At 35.8% G+C, this 16,627-nt stretch overlaps 1 protein-coding gene across 1 annotated transcript in view; it reads right to left on the reverse strand.

Moving 5' to 3' along the window:
* LOC306888772 (MOB kinase activator 2-like) overlaps positions 1 to 8,734 on the reverse strand; it is a 40,176-nt gene extending 31,442 nt beyond the window's left edge. The window contains exon 1 of the mRNA XM_079447214.1: positions 8,364 to 8,734. Coding sequence (XP_079303340.1) covers positions 8,364 to 8,380 — 17 coding nt within the window. The 5' untranslated portion in view covers positions 8,381 to 8,734. The remainder of the gene's footprint in view (positions 1 to 8,363) is intronic.
* Between the last annotated feature and the right edge of the window lie 7,893 nt (positions 8,735 to 16,627).

Here is a 16,627-nt window from a genome sequence, read left to right on the forward strand (position 1 = left end):
CAAAATCATGCACAGAACGGCTCAACGGCTCTCTGCGAACCTACAGTATGGTAAATAACGTCAAAAATACCCTTCCAAGATGGCGGCCGCATCTACGTGCCTGGAGCAGTTATTAAGTTAATGGAGCAGCAATTAATGTCTCCAAGACGCTTCAAGAAATCTACCTGCAAAGCTACAGTGCTGTTAAAAGTTTTAGGCACTTGTGAAAAAATGCTGTAAAATGAGGGTGCTGTCAAATGTCATTTATCAATTAACTTCTATTAACTAAATTAAATCAACATTTGGTGTGAGAATCCTTTTGTGTTTAAAGCAGCTTTTGTCCTCGGTGCAGTTTCTCAGGAGCTCTGCAGGAGGTTTCTTGAAGCGTCTTGATTTAGTCTGTCTCAGTTTGTTCTGTTTCTTCATGCTATTCCAGACAGACTGATGATGATCAGATCTCAAAAATCTCACTGGATTATTACAATTAATGGCTAAATTAATGTTTGAATATATAAACTGATATTTCCTACTGACACACTACATCAATATATAGAAATAACTAACTTAATACCATTTTTAGATGCTGAAAATACTAGTGTTCTCATTTTGGGCCCCGCTGCACATCCAGCATCCTTCTTTAAACTCTCTCTGTTTAACTGGCTGGGATCTATAAAAAGCGCCAGGCCTGCAGGGAGGCCCGATCAGTGTTCATCTCCTCATCCTCCGTGCCCCGGCAGAGGGGACACATGTTCCCAACCAGCGTCCACAGGCTACAGCCGAGACGACACAGCCATGACGTCAGACCCGGGAAGCCAGAGATGCGAGAACAGAGAGAGAGGAGGGATGAGTGACTCACAGGCCTGAGCGCCACCAGCTCACATGAGAGAGAGGAGACAGCGCTTCTCTGTCTATGAGCCACATTTATGCATCCAGCACAGCTCCATAATCAACCATTATTACACGCTGCATGGGATTTATAATGCAAGGCTCTGGATGCCAATGCATAGCGATGCATTTGGTTCTTCGTTTGATAGTTTGAAAAAAAAAAATAATAATAATTCAATTGATTTATTCACTCACCCTTAAGTGTCCAAACCTAAATGGCTTTCTTTTGTGCAACACAAAATAAGAAGTTTTGCTCAACACAATGAAATTATCTTATTTGGGTCTAAAATGACTAATTCTAATAAATTCATAAAATGTGCAAAATTACTTAAAACATTTTTAAATATTTTCTTAAGAACATCTTATTTTGTCCTTAAGAAGAAAATTAGTGGTTTGTCTTTAGAACGATCTTAAGTGAAAATAGATTTCACTGTTATTATTATTGTATTTATGTATTTATTTGGATTTTATTAGTTAAGAATAATTTTATTCTTAAGATTTTTATTTTTTTTTAACAAACAAACAATTACAAAATGCATAAAAACTTAGCTCATTGTAGAGCATGGTGCTAGCAACGCCAAGGTCATGGGTTCGATTCCCAGGGAAAGCAAGAGCTGATAAAATGTAAAAACTGTAATTTGAATGCAATGTAAGTCGCTTTGGATAAAAGCGTCTGCTATATACGTAAATGTAAATGTAAAACAAAATCATGAAAGTGGTCCATACAAATCAAGCTTCTGAAGCCAAACAAATGCATTGTGGAACAGACCAAAATTCAAGCAGTTATTTAATTAACTTTCCATAATTCATACAAAATAAATACCATATAGCAATAGCCAACGAACATAAATAAAATTGAACATGCAGATACATAAGTGATTTGTGTTTCTCACAAAAAGCTATTGTTTGGTTTCAATACAACAAATAATGTACAAGTCATACAACTGTCATGGTGCATTTTGACCTTTTTGAAGACTGTCAGCCCAGTTCAATAAAGTGTATGATTTGTTTTGACTGAAAATACCAGCATTAACATTCTGTTTAACATCTGTTGTGTTCAATGGAACAAAGTCATACAGGTTTGGAACCACATTAAGGTGAGTAAATGATGACATTTATCAACTTCTGTCAACTATTGCATTACCATCGTTTATCTCTAGAAACCTCCAGCACAACGGCAGAAAGACTGACCTGATAAAGGGCATCCTAACTTGTTGGATATCGAGGGTAAAAATCATTCAAACTCTTTTGCAACTGCATCAAAACTACCTCTGAAAATAAAAATGCTAAAATTGTTGAGGAAAAAACAAACCAGCGACTCTACCCACACCTGACAGAGGCTGTTTGCCTTCACCACAAGCACAGATAACCAGAGGATGTTTGTTTTTTTCTTCTATTTTAGAGAAAAGGAAGCACAAGGTTACATATATCTTCTGCAGCAGAAATAGGAAGTGAAACATTATACAGCATGTTATTTTTATTCATGCGGTCGACGTGTGCATCGAAACACATTCAGCAGGATATACTAGGAAAGAGATAATTCCACAAGTTTACTTTCACTTTCAAATCATTCAAAACAGACAAGCTATAAACACTTTACAAAGCCATTACTTAAGGTGAGTGCTGATGTAACCTACTTACTGGTTTATCACTTAGACCATAAAACAGAGTGATCTTCGCCATTCTGACTCGGTGCAAAGCTCTTGAACTAGTTCATTCACATAAGCGGCCTCTATTAGCAGAGACCTTCACACCCAAAACCAACTCCGTTCATTTCAGAGAAACATGCTGCAACACTCAAACACGGTCCCAGACAGGAAGCACATGAACAACACAACAGCAGGAAACATTTTAAGCAATCGCAGTATACTTGTGTTCCCTTAAGTAATGTTTAATTCATTGATAAATATACACAGGCTAAACGTTTTATCATTTAAAATGTTAATATTTACATCTAAAAGTTCACCACCATGTTTGTTATGGTATCATGTCAGCCAGTGAATTTTTGGTATTGTGAAAACTAAATAATAGTAATAAAACATGCCCAAAATGTAAAAGTTTTTGCACATCCACACACACGCACAAAAAAATTAAATAAAACATACATTGAACATTTACTACTTTACAGGTACATTTATCCAACCAACATTTTACAGATAATATGTCAATCTACGACTAGCCTACTTAATGGCCCTATGATTTATGCAATCCAGACGCAACCAAGACATAATTTACAGTGTAATGCAAAAATTTGTGAAATTTGCAAATTCCAGATGAATAAATCAAAAGTAGGGCTGTAGACAGCTGAATTTCTGAAAATAATAATAATTTCATAGGGCCCTATCATTGCAGAAAAAAATAAATAAATAAAAATGAATACATAAAATAGTTAAAGTTCAACGGTTTACTGATTTTTTGATAAACAAAAAATAAATGAAACCATTAAAGTTATATCAAGAAAAAGGAAAACACAGAACTTTAAGACGTTATTAAATTGTATCCATTTTGTGAATTCAATTATACATGCTTTCATAGTGTCATATTGTTTACTAAAATACTACAAAATACAAATCTAAAGCAAACTTGCATATATTCAGGCCGTATCCAGGTACGTGTAAAGCCCAGCAGTCTCCACAACCCCTCAGGCCCTATATACGCTGCACACTCTCAAGGCATGTCATGTCCACTCCTAAGCTTTTCCCTTCTTTGGTCTGCGCAGCTCTTCGTTTTTCCAGCTAGTGGAAGAAACTGTCAACTAATACCCTTCACACTGACCAGCATCAGAGCAGAACAGACAACAGATCTGATGCACATGAAAACACACATATTCCTTCAGTCTCTCTCGCTCTCTACCAACACTACCTCCACAAGCCCAATTATTCAGCCCTAAGAGGTGCGGGACAGGAGACAAGCTCTGCCGTAGGCATTCAGCTGGGTGCTGTGCTGGGAATTCAACACTTCTGCACTTCAACTGCAGAATATCAAGCCTAGTTTCTATCAGGGTCAACTGGATGCATGTCTGCATATCCAGTTGAGCATATCTGGTCCTGCAGTGAAGGCACTGCTGACTTTAACTGGGAAGAAACCCAAGCAAATGGCATATCTGATGATTTGCTTCACGTCTAGCAACCACATTTAAGATCATCGAGCTCAGGGTTGACACTTGACAGTATGCAAATAACTTGAACGTGCTGTGGTTTGGAGGTCTAAGTCACGTTTTGGTTTCGCATCCCGGACGAGCCCCCGATTTGTGTCTCGTATAACAAATAAGCGGTTGTCAACTGGTGAGTCACGACCCAAAAAAATGGGCTGCATGTCTGATAGAGAACAACCAGACATACAACTAATCACAAAACTGTTCATATATAAATAAGCTAATCGGCTTTAAATAGGGGAAGAATATTCTTCCCATATCGTTTGTTGTTGAGATCTAAGATTGTGCGTCCAATCAAACTCTATAGTATTGTTTGCACAAAATTATCTCATTTGGTTTAAAATGACAAACATTTGGCACAGTGTCTGTCCCATTTGCTAGACTGATTAAATTGCTCTTCTGCTGTCATTCACGCATTTTCAAACTTGTCAATTTTCTTATTCAGTTAATACATTATGTTTATTGTTGGGCCTATGCAGATGACAGTAACATCAACATCAGGGCTCAACAATAAGGACTGCATTGTCCCAAAAGATTACTATTTGCATGCGTTTTAAAATCTTGCCAATTTAAAAACTCCAACACAAGAGATAAATCAATTTGGTACTCGCACAACCGTCTGATAGACAGATTTGCACCTCTCAGAGAGCGCTTGATACTTTAATACGGATTCATCTATAAAGTTAAGATTATTTTATATTTGATTACCCAAATACTATTCTTAACCATACCTGAAAAACTTTAAAATACGGCTTAGTTTATAGTATCTTTGTTGCATTCATTTGTGCTGTTCCTCGCAATTCAACTTTTTACTTGTCTTTAATAATGCCTGAACTTTAAATTAGTCGGGCTAGTAGTTTTTGCAATGGAATCAACATTGGGAATGAGAATTGTGAAATTTCACAAAAAAAATAAAAATCTAAAATATCGGTTTTCTAACAACATTATTTATGCAGGTTTACATCGTGCGAGGGCGCGCTCTGGAGTCCAGTATGAATGAATAAGACATCATGTGTTTAGTGCTAATGGCCGATCCAATTATTAATTGGTATATATATTTCTAAGTATTGGTTCAGACAGTACAGTTTTAAAAGTATCGATTTGGCACCGGTATCGGAAAAAAAACCAGACGATACCCAACCATAGTCACATGGACTATTTTACCGAAGTCCTTGCTACGTTTCTGGACCTGGGAACATTGCAGATTGACAGAATTTTCATTTTTGGGTGAACTAACGCTTTAAAAAGACCTGGCTCAGATTTTTTATCTTTATAAACACCACCACCATTCAGAACATGGCGTCAATGCCTCAGTTCTCAGTCATGCATCAGGATCACTTTACATTTGCTATTCATCCTACACACATTCTTCCAGAGGAGCGCTGAACTGCCCAAACCTGTGCTCGACGGAGTCACACCCGCATCAGAGACGCCAAACAACTGATAGACGGTCAATAGCCTGTGCCAGCAGCTCTGAAACAGCTAATTGTGCTCCACCTCAAACTCCAGCAGCAGTAAGGAGACGACATATCGGGGCACGGCAGGCTCACATTATGATCCTGAATATGCCTCCATGCTTACCAAGGAAACATGAACTTTGGAATTATTTCTGCATTTCAGCTGCTGCCATAATGCTATTTGCAAGGTTTTAGAAAAGCACCAGGTTTCGCAGAGCTGAGAAAGGGCAGTTTATAGATCTATAATATCAATCTTCATGGAAGTGGAAATAAATGTCTTCAATTTGAGCTAATCTGCTGTAAAACAAGTCCATAAAAGAGGATTAGAAACACTTCACCGTCTCATTTGATGGGTGACCACCGTAAACACTGAACTGAAGAGGGAAGCACCCTTTTAAAGGTGTTCATATTTGGAAGTATCTTTCGTCAGCGTCTGGGGACAGACAGAGAACAAAATGCCACAAGACATGTAACAGACATTATCGGTCACCCTTCAAATGACGATGCGGGTTGACGCAGGAATGTAAAGCTGTCGCCAGGTTGCATACCAGATACGCTGGAAAGTACTGTGCTTTCTAGTACAATGTGCTCAGCGCCACGAGACAGGCAGCACTTGAGAAGATTTTGAAATATAATAGGCCTATCACCTCAGCCTATCATTATGGCCTGCCAAAGACCAGTGAACACATCAGAGCAATGCGCAAAAAACCTTAAAAAGTACGTTGTAATCAATTCCTGTTAGTTTTAGAGGAATAGTTCACCCAAAAATGAAAAAAAAAAAAACATAACATCAGCTAACATAACTTAGTTAACATCTGGAGAAGACAAAAGATGAAACAAATCCAGCATTTTTTTTTTTTTTGCTTCAGGATAAAATTATGGATTATGGATAAAAGTACATAATCCATAATAATGATTCCTCCAGTGAAAACGTCCATCTCTTGTTGTAAACATATTTGTTTAGAGCTGTTTTGTCTTGTAAACGGTGCTTGATCTGTGCAGATTTCTCTCCTGAATCAGACCAGAACACTTTCACTGGAGGAAGCGTTATTATGAACTCATAATTCAGCCGGAAGCAATGGTTTGAAGTAAAATAAAATCTTAATGCTGGATGTGTTTCGTCTTCTCCAGATGTTAACTGATGGACTGGAGTGGTGTGGATTATTGTGATGTTTTTATCAGCTCTCATTCTGACGGCACCCATTCACTGCAGAGCATCCATTGCTGAGACACTGATGCAGAGACACATTTCTACAAACCTGATGAAGAAACACACTCATCTTAATCTTGGATGGCCTGAGGGTGAACACATTTCAGCAAATTTTTATTTTTGGGTGAACTATTCCTTTAACTATGCCCCTAATACAAGCCTTTATATTTGAGCCGCCACAGTTTTGGGATTCAACAGGAAACCAGTCTATATTGCACAGGGTCTTCACAAAACCAAGACTAGGAGCTCCACTTTTAGTCCACTTTCATAGCATCTCTTTTACAGACATCAATCAAGAAGCATTGTGAAAACCCACCGCTGACAGCTGAACATTGCATAATTTAAATACTAGAATTCATTGCTGTTATGAGTCTCAATGCAATGCAAGAATTGCACAAATGAACAGCAAACGCTCTCGTTTTTGTTGTTGTAAGGTCAGCACAGAAAGACTCCTCCACAGATGTCTCTGTCTCTGCAGGTGAAGGTTAGGATCCTCGCTGGAAGGGTTTAAAGGTCAAAAACTAGCACAGCAATTAACCTGACGGTCATATCATCATCACTGGTGTGCGTCTATATTCGACTAGCTTGGATGCTGTTTCTAAGCAGACATGCTGATGACGATGAGGATGAAGATAGGAAGCAGAATCAGGCATGTGATCAGTTGATGTTTGCGTCAGTGAATTCTATACAGTCTGAACATGTTTTAAAGGCGTGTAGAGTTGCATCTATCCAGGAAGCACCCTGACAGAGCTCAACGCTTTTATTAATAGCTCAACCAGACCATTACTTTTTTTGGCAACAGTTAGTTTGACAAACAGCGGGACGCAAATTAGACTTCAAGTTACTCACCAATCAGGTTTAATGGTATAGTAGTTTACTGAAAGTGAAAACTAGAGTATACTACAGTAATTATTACAGTTTATCAGTGCACTAGTATGCTGTATAAAGCACTGTAAATCTAACGATGTATTATTCACTAGTATGTTTTCCAGCTGTTATTAGTAACATTAATGGTCCAGTTTTATATTAGGAGTTTATAACTACGGTCAAGTGCTATCGGGGGGGACACGGGTAAGTTAGCGGCGGGTTTCAAGGAATGATTAGGTTTAAAGATGGGTTAAAGGATTTGACAGAAATTACTTTTGTTGTACTTAAATTTAAAAAAAAAAAAAAAAAAAATGCACCTACACAAATGCATTGTTTCAAATTATTAATGTAAATATTAATCCACAGAAGTTAAAAACACCTAATATAAAATTCAAAGCAATTGCAACTAGCAAAATAATAGATACTTGTTTATTAGATACTAGAACCAAGAGGGACACACGAGTATTAGTAAAACTATTGAAATATTAGCTATTAATAACCATAAAAAATGTGGAATTGAAAAGGATTCTAGCCACTATTGAAATATCTACTAGTGATAATAAATACTAGCAACTGAACGATACTTTGAATAACAGATGCTAGTTTTAAAGAGCGCAATGCCTGATGATGATGATGATGATGATGATGAGTTTAAATGCGCGTGCACCGGTGACAGTATTGCGTCACAGTACGCGCATGTAAAAGCACTACAGGATGATGCATGTTTATATTCATCCAGAAACAAATCCGTCGCTGCGTCAAGTTACAGGATCATAGGTCAATTAGGACAATGATCTGGAAGCATACTCACCCCATTAACCACTCCATGATGCCTGAAAGAGATAAATCTGCCGGTGGCCCGAGCTAACAGAGTCTGGATCGGTTTAATCTCCGGAGAAAGCGCGTTAATGATCGGCTCATGAGAGGTGGATGAGCTCCAGCGCTCCGATCAAGGACCGCATTGACTTTGACGTTTGGCGAAGGGTGGCAGAAGGATACTTTCTGTGTTGAATGGTCGTCTAAAGCTGCTGCGCCGGAGTATGGCGGCTCTCCGGTCACCGAAGCATCGCGCTCCACCGGAGACGGTCTCGGATCGGATCGGGACACGGGGCTCTCGCTGAGCTTGTAGGGCAAGTGGAGCGGCTGTTTGCGAGCTCTGCCATATACAGGAAATCCGGAAGTAAACACAGGTTCGACGCTCCCGGGATGTGGTCGGTTCACCGAGGCATGCTGGGATATGTAGTTTCCCGTCAAAGACTACACGCAGACGTGACGTAGTGCGTGCTGCTAGCGCACTAACTCTCTCTCTTTTGCCGTTTTTAGAACATTGAAGGGCAATAACATATAAATTACATCAAAACAAATACAATTACAAACGAACACAATAAAAAAATTAATGAACTAAGAATAAGAGAATCACGTGTCCGTAAACAAGTACAAATAATTACAAATTATTTAAAGAGTAGATTTACGGGGGGGGGGGGGGGGGGGTTTCGCTTTGTTATTTCTTGTTCCTTTTAACGCATACAGGTAGTGACCTATTTATATTTTAAAATGAATGAAATTAGTTGTGGTTGTTGTTTTCACTGCCCATTTACAGTTGTGAAAAAAATAATTTTCCATATATAATGAGTAAATTCATACAGTAAAACATCCTTTTCTATGAGTTGCAATGCAATATTTGTACTTTGTTTAACAAAAAAAATCACAAATTGTGTAGCTATGAATATGAATATAAATAAATAGACAATACTCTCATTTAAAAATAATCATGACTAAGTACAAATATCAACAGTTAATTAAAAAAAAAACAACAACTAGAATTACCAGAAACAACAGGACTGTAATACATCTTATTCTTACAAATAGGGAAGAGCATATCATAAAAACTACAGACAGGTCTATCAGATGATAATATGGTTTTCACAGCAAGGACATGAGCTAATCAATAATTCCAGCAGCTCATACATCAGAGACCCATCTGAATTAAGTGTGGGAGACCAAAATAAGCTACTTCCTTCCATAAACAGCTCATTCTGTCAGATCTTTATAGGTACGTGCTAGTTAGTAAAATCACATCAGCACATAGTAATATAGTTATCAAAAAGACCATCACTTTACATTTAGTATGTGTGTAAATAATAAAGTCTTTACTTAACCACAGGCTCTACTCTTCACCACAATGATAACACTACAAAACCAACATAATGGAAACGTATGTAAATCCTAACATAACACAACATTTAAGTACTAACGTATGCATCTCTCTGTTAATCTTGTGCAAAATAACCCTTAATTTCAACATTTATTGTCCTTGTTGTCTGATGCAAAGCATGCTGGGAACTAGAAAACCCAATCATTTTAAGTTCAGCTTACTACAATGACATTTTGAGTTTACAGAACTTATTTCAATTAAGTCCGTGGAACTTTCATTATTATTTGAGTGAAATGAACTCATTTGATTGAATTAATTTCACTGTTTGGTTTTACAGTGCAGTATTAATCGTTATACTGCGTGCATTTGTATTCTTAACTGATGCGAGGAGCATACAGTGTGGCTAAGAATCAGGATGCAATATGTAAAGTTATACACTTAAATGCTAAAAAAGTGGTTGAGTCGACTTAAAATATAAAATAAACTGGCTGCAATGCTATTTTTGAGTTGAATGCCAGCTCTTTAGTAAACAATCAATTGAGTGGTTTACCTCTTATTTAAAGCAAAGGGAGCAGTGTGTAAAAATTGAGGATACAAAATCAGTGTTTATGAGAGACAAGATGGGTTTCAAGGCTCAGTTTTAGGTCCATTGGATCTGCCATGTATTTGTCAGACGTTGAATGCCAGCTCTGCGCTGATGATACAGTAATATACACATCTGCCAAGCCATCCGCTGAGGCTGCTGCACTTTTACATGAGCAAATGGAAAGGATATCCAGATGGCTCCAGGAAAATAATCTTACTTTAAATGTTACGAAAACTGTTTTAATGTGTTTTTCTAATGGAAAGAAAACAGAAAAAAATACAAATTAGGACACTTAAAAAAGAAATAGAGTTTTCTAGACTCACAACAAACATAAAAAGAGCTTTCAAACATAAGATGAACTTAAAGTGTTTTAAACGTATAAGGCATTGCATTACGATTGAGGCATCTCATCTGTTTATGCATTCGATGACTTTATCTCGTATCTCATACTATATTACAGTTTGGTCTCAAACTAGTGAATCTCTTTTTTTAGAAAAATTGAGATGCTGTATCAGGCTTTAAAAATAGTGGATAAAAAGCCAAATCAATGGCATCACTGTCTTATTTAAAAAAAATATGCTTAGTTTATCAGATGTATCATATGTGAAATTGATTTTTAAATGCTTGCATAGTAAGGCACCTTCTGTTTTATGTAATTCAGTAAAAAGACACGATGATACAGGACGGACCATAGGAGCACTGAGGCTGGAAACTGTAGGATTTGTAGCATTTTCTGTAAAGGGATCTCAATTGTGGAATATGTTGCCAAATGAGTTTAAAGTGATACATGATTTAAAGTCTTTTACGTTGATGGTCAAGCGCTGGCTCAAAATAAACCAGACCATGCTTCTTTACTAGTTATTTATTAGGATTGGAATATATCAGTATATATTGATTTGTAGAAAAGCCTTTCGGACATGAGATGCAAATTAGTGCTTGCTATAATCTCTATGTGCAGTGCATCTTTCTATAGTCTTTGACTGGAATCATGTTTATTGTAGAAATAAAATAAATAATATATTTCTCTTTACAGAAAACACACTTCAAGTCAATGTCTTTGCAAAATGTTGCAATTGCTTGTTTTATAGGATAGATATGATGAACAATCTTAAATGATGCCACATTTTATTTACTGCTACATAAATGTAACAAAGACCTGGAATTTGTTGTTAACCTTTTTATTTTAATGGCAACATTTTATAAACACAAATGTGTAAATTCATCTCCTATGATTAAAGAAGCTTTCTACTGAATTTGACTGGTGTATGTCTGTACTAAGGCTGTTAAAAATAACAAAGAAAAAGGCCTGTATAAAATATTGTAACAAAATGTTCAATTTCCCTGCTATATTGTAATAGGCCTATATGTTTAACATTACATTTAAGTGCTTGAGTTTGACAAGAACACATTTTGTTTTAAAGTGTGGCATTTTAATGCTTCATTAAAAAAGTTTAATTCATTTTAAAATGACAGAATTAAAAATGTAATAAACTGAGCAACATGAATGATTTGTAAGTGTTTCTGTGGTTTCCTGAGTATGTACTGCAATTAGTTTTTTCTTTAAAGGTTTCTTTAAAAAAAGAAAGTACACTTGTGTCACAGTAAGACTTAAGTAATGCTGTTTCCTGTACAATATTTGATCAAATCCACCAGAGGGCGTCATCTATCATCAAAAGAAACTGGTGCTCTGCTGTTCAAATGAAAACGTGTGTGTTTGTCTTCTGCTTTCTTTTAGTTAAAGAGAGTTTATTCAGTTGCCTTACTGTTGGTTGTGAATGCAACACAATATTAAAGAATACAGAATATGGGAGACTTAAAACTAAAGTTTGGATACACATTCTGAGTCATTCATATTTTTGGTCTTTTTTTGTTGACATTTAAGAATATAGATCAAATCAGAGCTACTGTACAGACATGGACTAAAAACCACAAAACACCCATTTTGGTAGGACTGCATTATATTTCTCCATCACACTCGTCTGTTTGACCTCCCTCGCTCCTTCAGGACTCGTAGCACTGAGTGGCTGTGGACAGAACAGGAGCTGCTGTGAAGAGTTCCTCCTGGAGTCTGATGACGCCGCGCTCGGTGCCAGCTCGGTGCAGGGCTGAATATAACACCTACAGGGCAGACAAGGTTGTTCAGATCGATGGAGAGCCAGCAGCCTCCAGCCTCATTCACAAACACTCACACATGCTCCATTTAGGCCCAAAAGCTGATACTTTATTGTTAATGAAGGTCACATTGCAGTTTTGTTTTTTAAATTGCTTTGATTTACACAACAAACTAAAAACACTTATCCAAAGACAGCAAATTTTGCCATTTCAATTTCGATTGAAGAAGATTCCAGTCAGACGGAGCTGCATACACAAAAGCCTTCTTACATAATTCAGATCAAACAAAAGGAGCAGAGAGAGTATAACAATTTTGCGAACAAAGGAAATATTTCTCGACAATTTTCTGTTGTACAAGACAGCAAAGACATGAAGGCAACATCCCCAAGATGGCTTTATAAATAATTACATACCAATGCATTTTTCTCCTAATAGACAAAGAAGGCCAACCTAATCTGCTATACAGGGTACAATGATGAGTTGAGGGTTTACAATCTGATATAAATCTTAGAGCACCATGATAAACAGCATCAAAAGTAGAAAGAAGATATGAAGGTGCAAACTGATATACTACATCATCATAATCAAGTACAGGAAACAAAAAAAATGTCTTTCTTGCATTAAACGAAAAGCAAAACTTGTTCCTAAAATAAAACCCAAGTTTAATTTTCAGTGTTTTTTTTTTCTTTCTGTTGACTAATATGAGAGCCAAAAGACAGGACATCGTCAACAATGATGCCAAGATATTTGTACTGTTTTACTAATTCAATCACGGTACCTTGTAAGGTCTGAAGAGAGATTAAATTATTTTCAAGTTTTTCTGAACCTGAAAATAACATATACTTGGTTTTATCAGCGTTCAGAACAAGTTTTAAATTGTTAAGTCGTGATTGAATGACATTGAAGGTTGACTGAAGCTTATACAGGGCTTGCTTCCCAGAAGAAGCACTACAATACATGACAGTGTCATCTGCATAAAAATGAAAGTTGGTCTCCTGAATGTCATTTATATAGTTGGTAAATAAAAGGGGCCCCAGCACAGATCCTTGGGGAACGCCTTTGGCAATCTCCAATGAATCAGATAGCCAATTAAGCCAAATATTTTCAATACATACCACAATGATCTTGTATTCTGTATCATTGATTATGTGGAATGAAAATATGTGCAACTACAATGAAATCATGAGATCAGGTTTTGAAAGAATGACTAGTGGTGTTACAAGTGTGATCGGTTTAAAGTGTTGTACTAAGAGTTTTGAACACCTTACTTATGAAAATAGTACCAAACCAATAAATAAATAAAAACTATAAAATACTTTTATTATGTTTTTAATGCATTACATATACTGTAAACATATATTTTACTGTTGTACCCTTGTCACAGACACAGATTTTCAATCTTTCCAAAAATTATGAAAATTATGTAAAGCCATTATAAAATTTTAACTACACACTAATGCAATATTTATTTAGTGAAATGTTAATATGTTAATATAGACAGTTTTGAACAAAAGGCCAGACCATTTTCTCTTTGCTAATACGTAAATGTAGCATTTTTTGTGTGTATATATATATATATATACAAGATCATTATATATAGACTATATTAGATATTTTATATTAGAAAATATTATGAAATACAGTAAAAATACTGACCTGAACACATACACTAACTTTCGAGAAAATCTGTAAAAAGAAGAAGAAGAAGAAGAGAAAAAGGGTTGATGGTGACAGTTTTCATTTGTAAAAAGTATTAAACGTTTTTATTTATTTATTTATTATTATTTTTTTTTTACTGTGTTCATTTCCAAGCTGCAATTTTGTCAAATTAAGCAAAAATAACATCAAATTCAAATAACACTTTTATAGATATGAATTTATTTGAGTTTATATACATAAAATGCAACATTACTCTATTAGCAAAGACAAAATATGGTCCCTTTTGTTAAAAAACTGTTATGTCAACCACCATTTACATCACAGAATGATACTAAACACAATAAATTACTTGAGATGTGCTGAAAATTAAATTACTGGACCAAAAACATACAAAAAAAAAAACCTTCACTGATTCACACAATGCTGGACACTGATAAATGACAAATGAAACTAAAGAAAGCAGCAGTTGATGACATTCTATGCATACTCATATAGCTGCATGTTTGAATGAAAAGCCAAGATACATCTCACAACTCAGTATGGCCTTCACTGTCAATATAAGCTCAAAAAACAAACTGATCTGACATTTATCTACATCAGTTCCATTGTATGATCTATTAAAACTTTATTTTTTCAGTAAACAGGTTGAGGACGGTCCAGTTAAAGAGGAGTGTGTGTGCTCCGTGACCCCGCACTGATATCTGACCGCATGCTGACCATTGCTCTCCACTGCGGAAGCTGCGAGCTGCAACACTATTACTTATTCATGAAGAGAGCTTGTTGTGCAGGGGGCCATTAAAGGACACGAGACTTGAGATAGCATTGCATTACCTGCTCATATATTATGAATGGAACAAAGGACGATCACTCTGTGCTGTAACTGCAAAAATAGATGCACTTTAGAAAGTGTTAAAGCGCTGTTGGGAATGGTTCAAGACACAGCCAGAAACTGAAAGTGGGAGCAAAACATGATTTCTAGGCTACCGATATTATTTACTTTCTTTATGCATGTTTTTGGTATTATTGTACATATTTCATTGGCCTACATTATATATAGGATAGATAGATAGATAGATAGATAGATAGATAGATAGATAGATAGATAGATAGATAGATAGATAGATAGATAGATAGATAGATAGATAGATAGATAGATAGATAGATAGATAAAGCAAAACAAAATGTCCAATAAACATTTTTTGTTTTATGTTTTTTAATATTTTATTTTAAATTATATTATATTTAAATTTTAAATTTTTTTTTGGTTTTGTTATTTTTTATTTGTTTTCATTTTTTTTTTCATTACCAAAAAATATGTCCATGTAGCTTTAGTTTCTTATTTTAGTTTATTTACTTTTAGTTATTTTAGTGCATAATATCTACTTAATACTGAATTAAATATAATAAAGCTGAAATATAATAAAACAAATATAAATTATATATAATTTTTTACAACTGATATATAAGTTATTTTACATTTGAATTTATATTATAATTTATTTTTAGTAATGTTACTGTATGTTTTGTCATTTTTATTATTTTTCCTTTTTTAATTAAAATATGTATGTGTAGGTTTATTTTTTGGTTTTAGTTTATTTAGTTTTAGTTATTTATGTCACGAATCCTGGCCATGAACTTCCATTGGCTCACCACCAGAGGTAACTCGCTCACTGCTGGACTCTTGCACTACACTACACTACTGGCGCTTCACCATTGGACTACAGTTCCCATCATCCATTGCACTGACGACACACAGCTGATCACACAATCACACACGCTTTATAAACCTTGGACTTCCTCTCTGTGATCGCCGAGTATTGTCTAGTATATATCCTAGCGATAGCTAATTTTTTTATTTCAGTTAAAGTTTGTTTTATTTTCCCTCAAGTAAACAAAAAGAGAAAGCTATGGTTGTGGTTTCGGTTTTAATTAACGATCGATAATAACCCTGAACTGAGCCAAATCATAATTCCTCACATCCTGTAGAGCTTCATGGGCCATTTCAAAAGTAAACATCTCCCAAACTATCAGCCATCAGCTATTTAATCTCGATTTATTCTAACATTTAAGCCAATTTGCTTCAAATGAAATTTTTATTCATTTATCATAATTACCCCGGCATGTATTTGTTGAAAGAAAAGTAGTTCAGTGCGTGCTGCTTATGTAAGTCCAGAGGAGGAGCGAGAGAGGAAAGTGGGATGAGAAGTGTTGTTTATTTGTAAAGCAGCATTAGTCACTTGCTCTTGATCACGGAAAGGGAAAAATGTCCTGATGACATCATCATTCTTTAACAGTTTCCATACAGAGGATCCGGGCGCCAGAGATCCACATTACTGTGTCACGTCTGGATATAATCAAATGTTCTCTTTATCGGTTGTTCACACGCTCTCTCATGCACAGGCCTGCGAACACACCGTGCATTTGCTCAATCGAGGTGAAATCAGCTGCTGTTCAACATTTTTCACATACCAAATTTTTTTTTAACTCATATCAGTAACCTATTATTGCATGTGGAGCAGGTCTCCTCATGAAAGACGCATTGTTGAGATCACACGACGTGCTC

The sequence above is a fragment of the Barbus barbus genome (genome assembly GCF_936440315.1).
Source record: "Barbus barbus genome assembly, chromosome: 22".
NCBI lineage: Eukaryota > Metazoa > Chordata > Actinopteri > Cypriniformes > Cyprinidae > Barbus > Barbus barbus.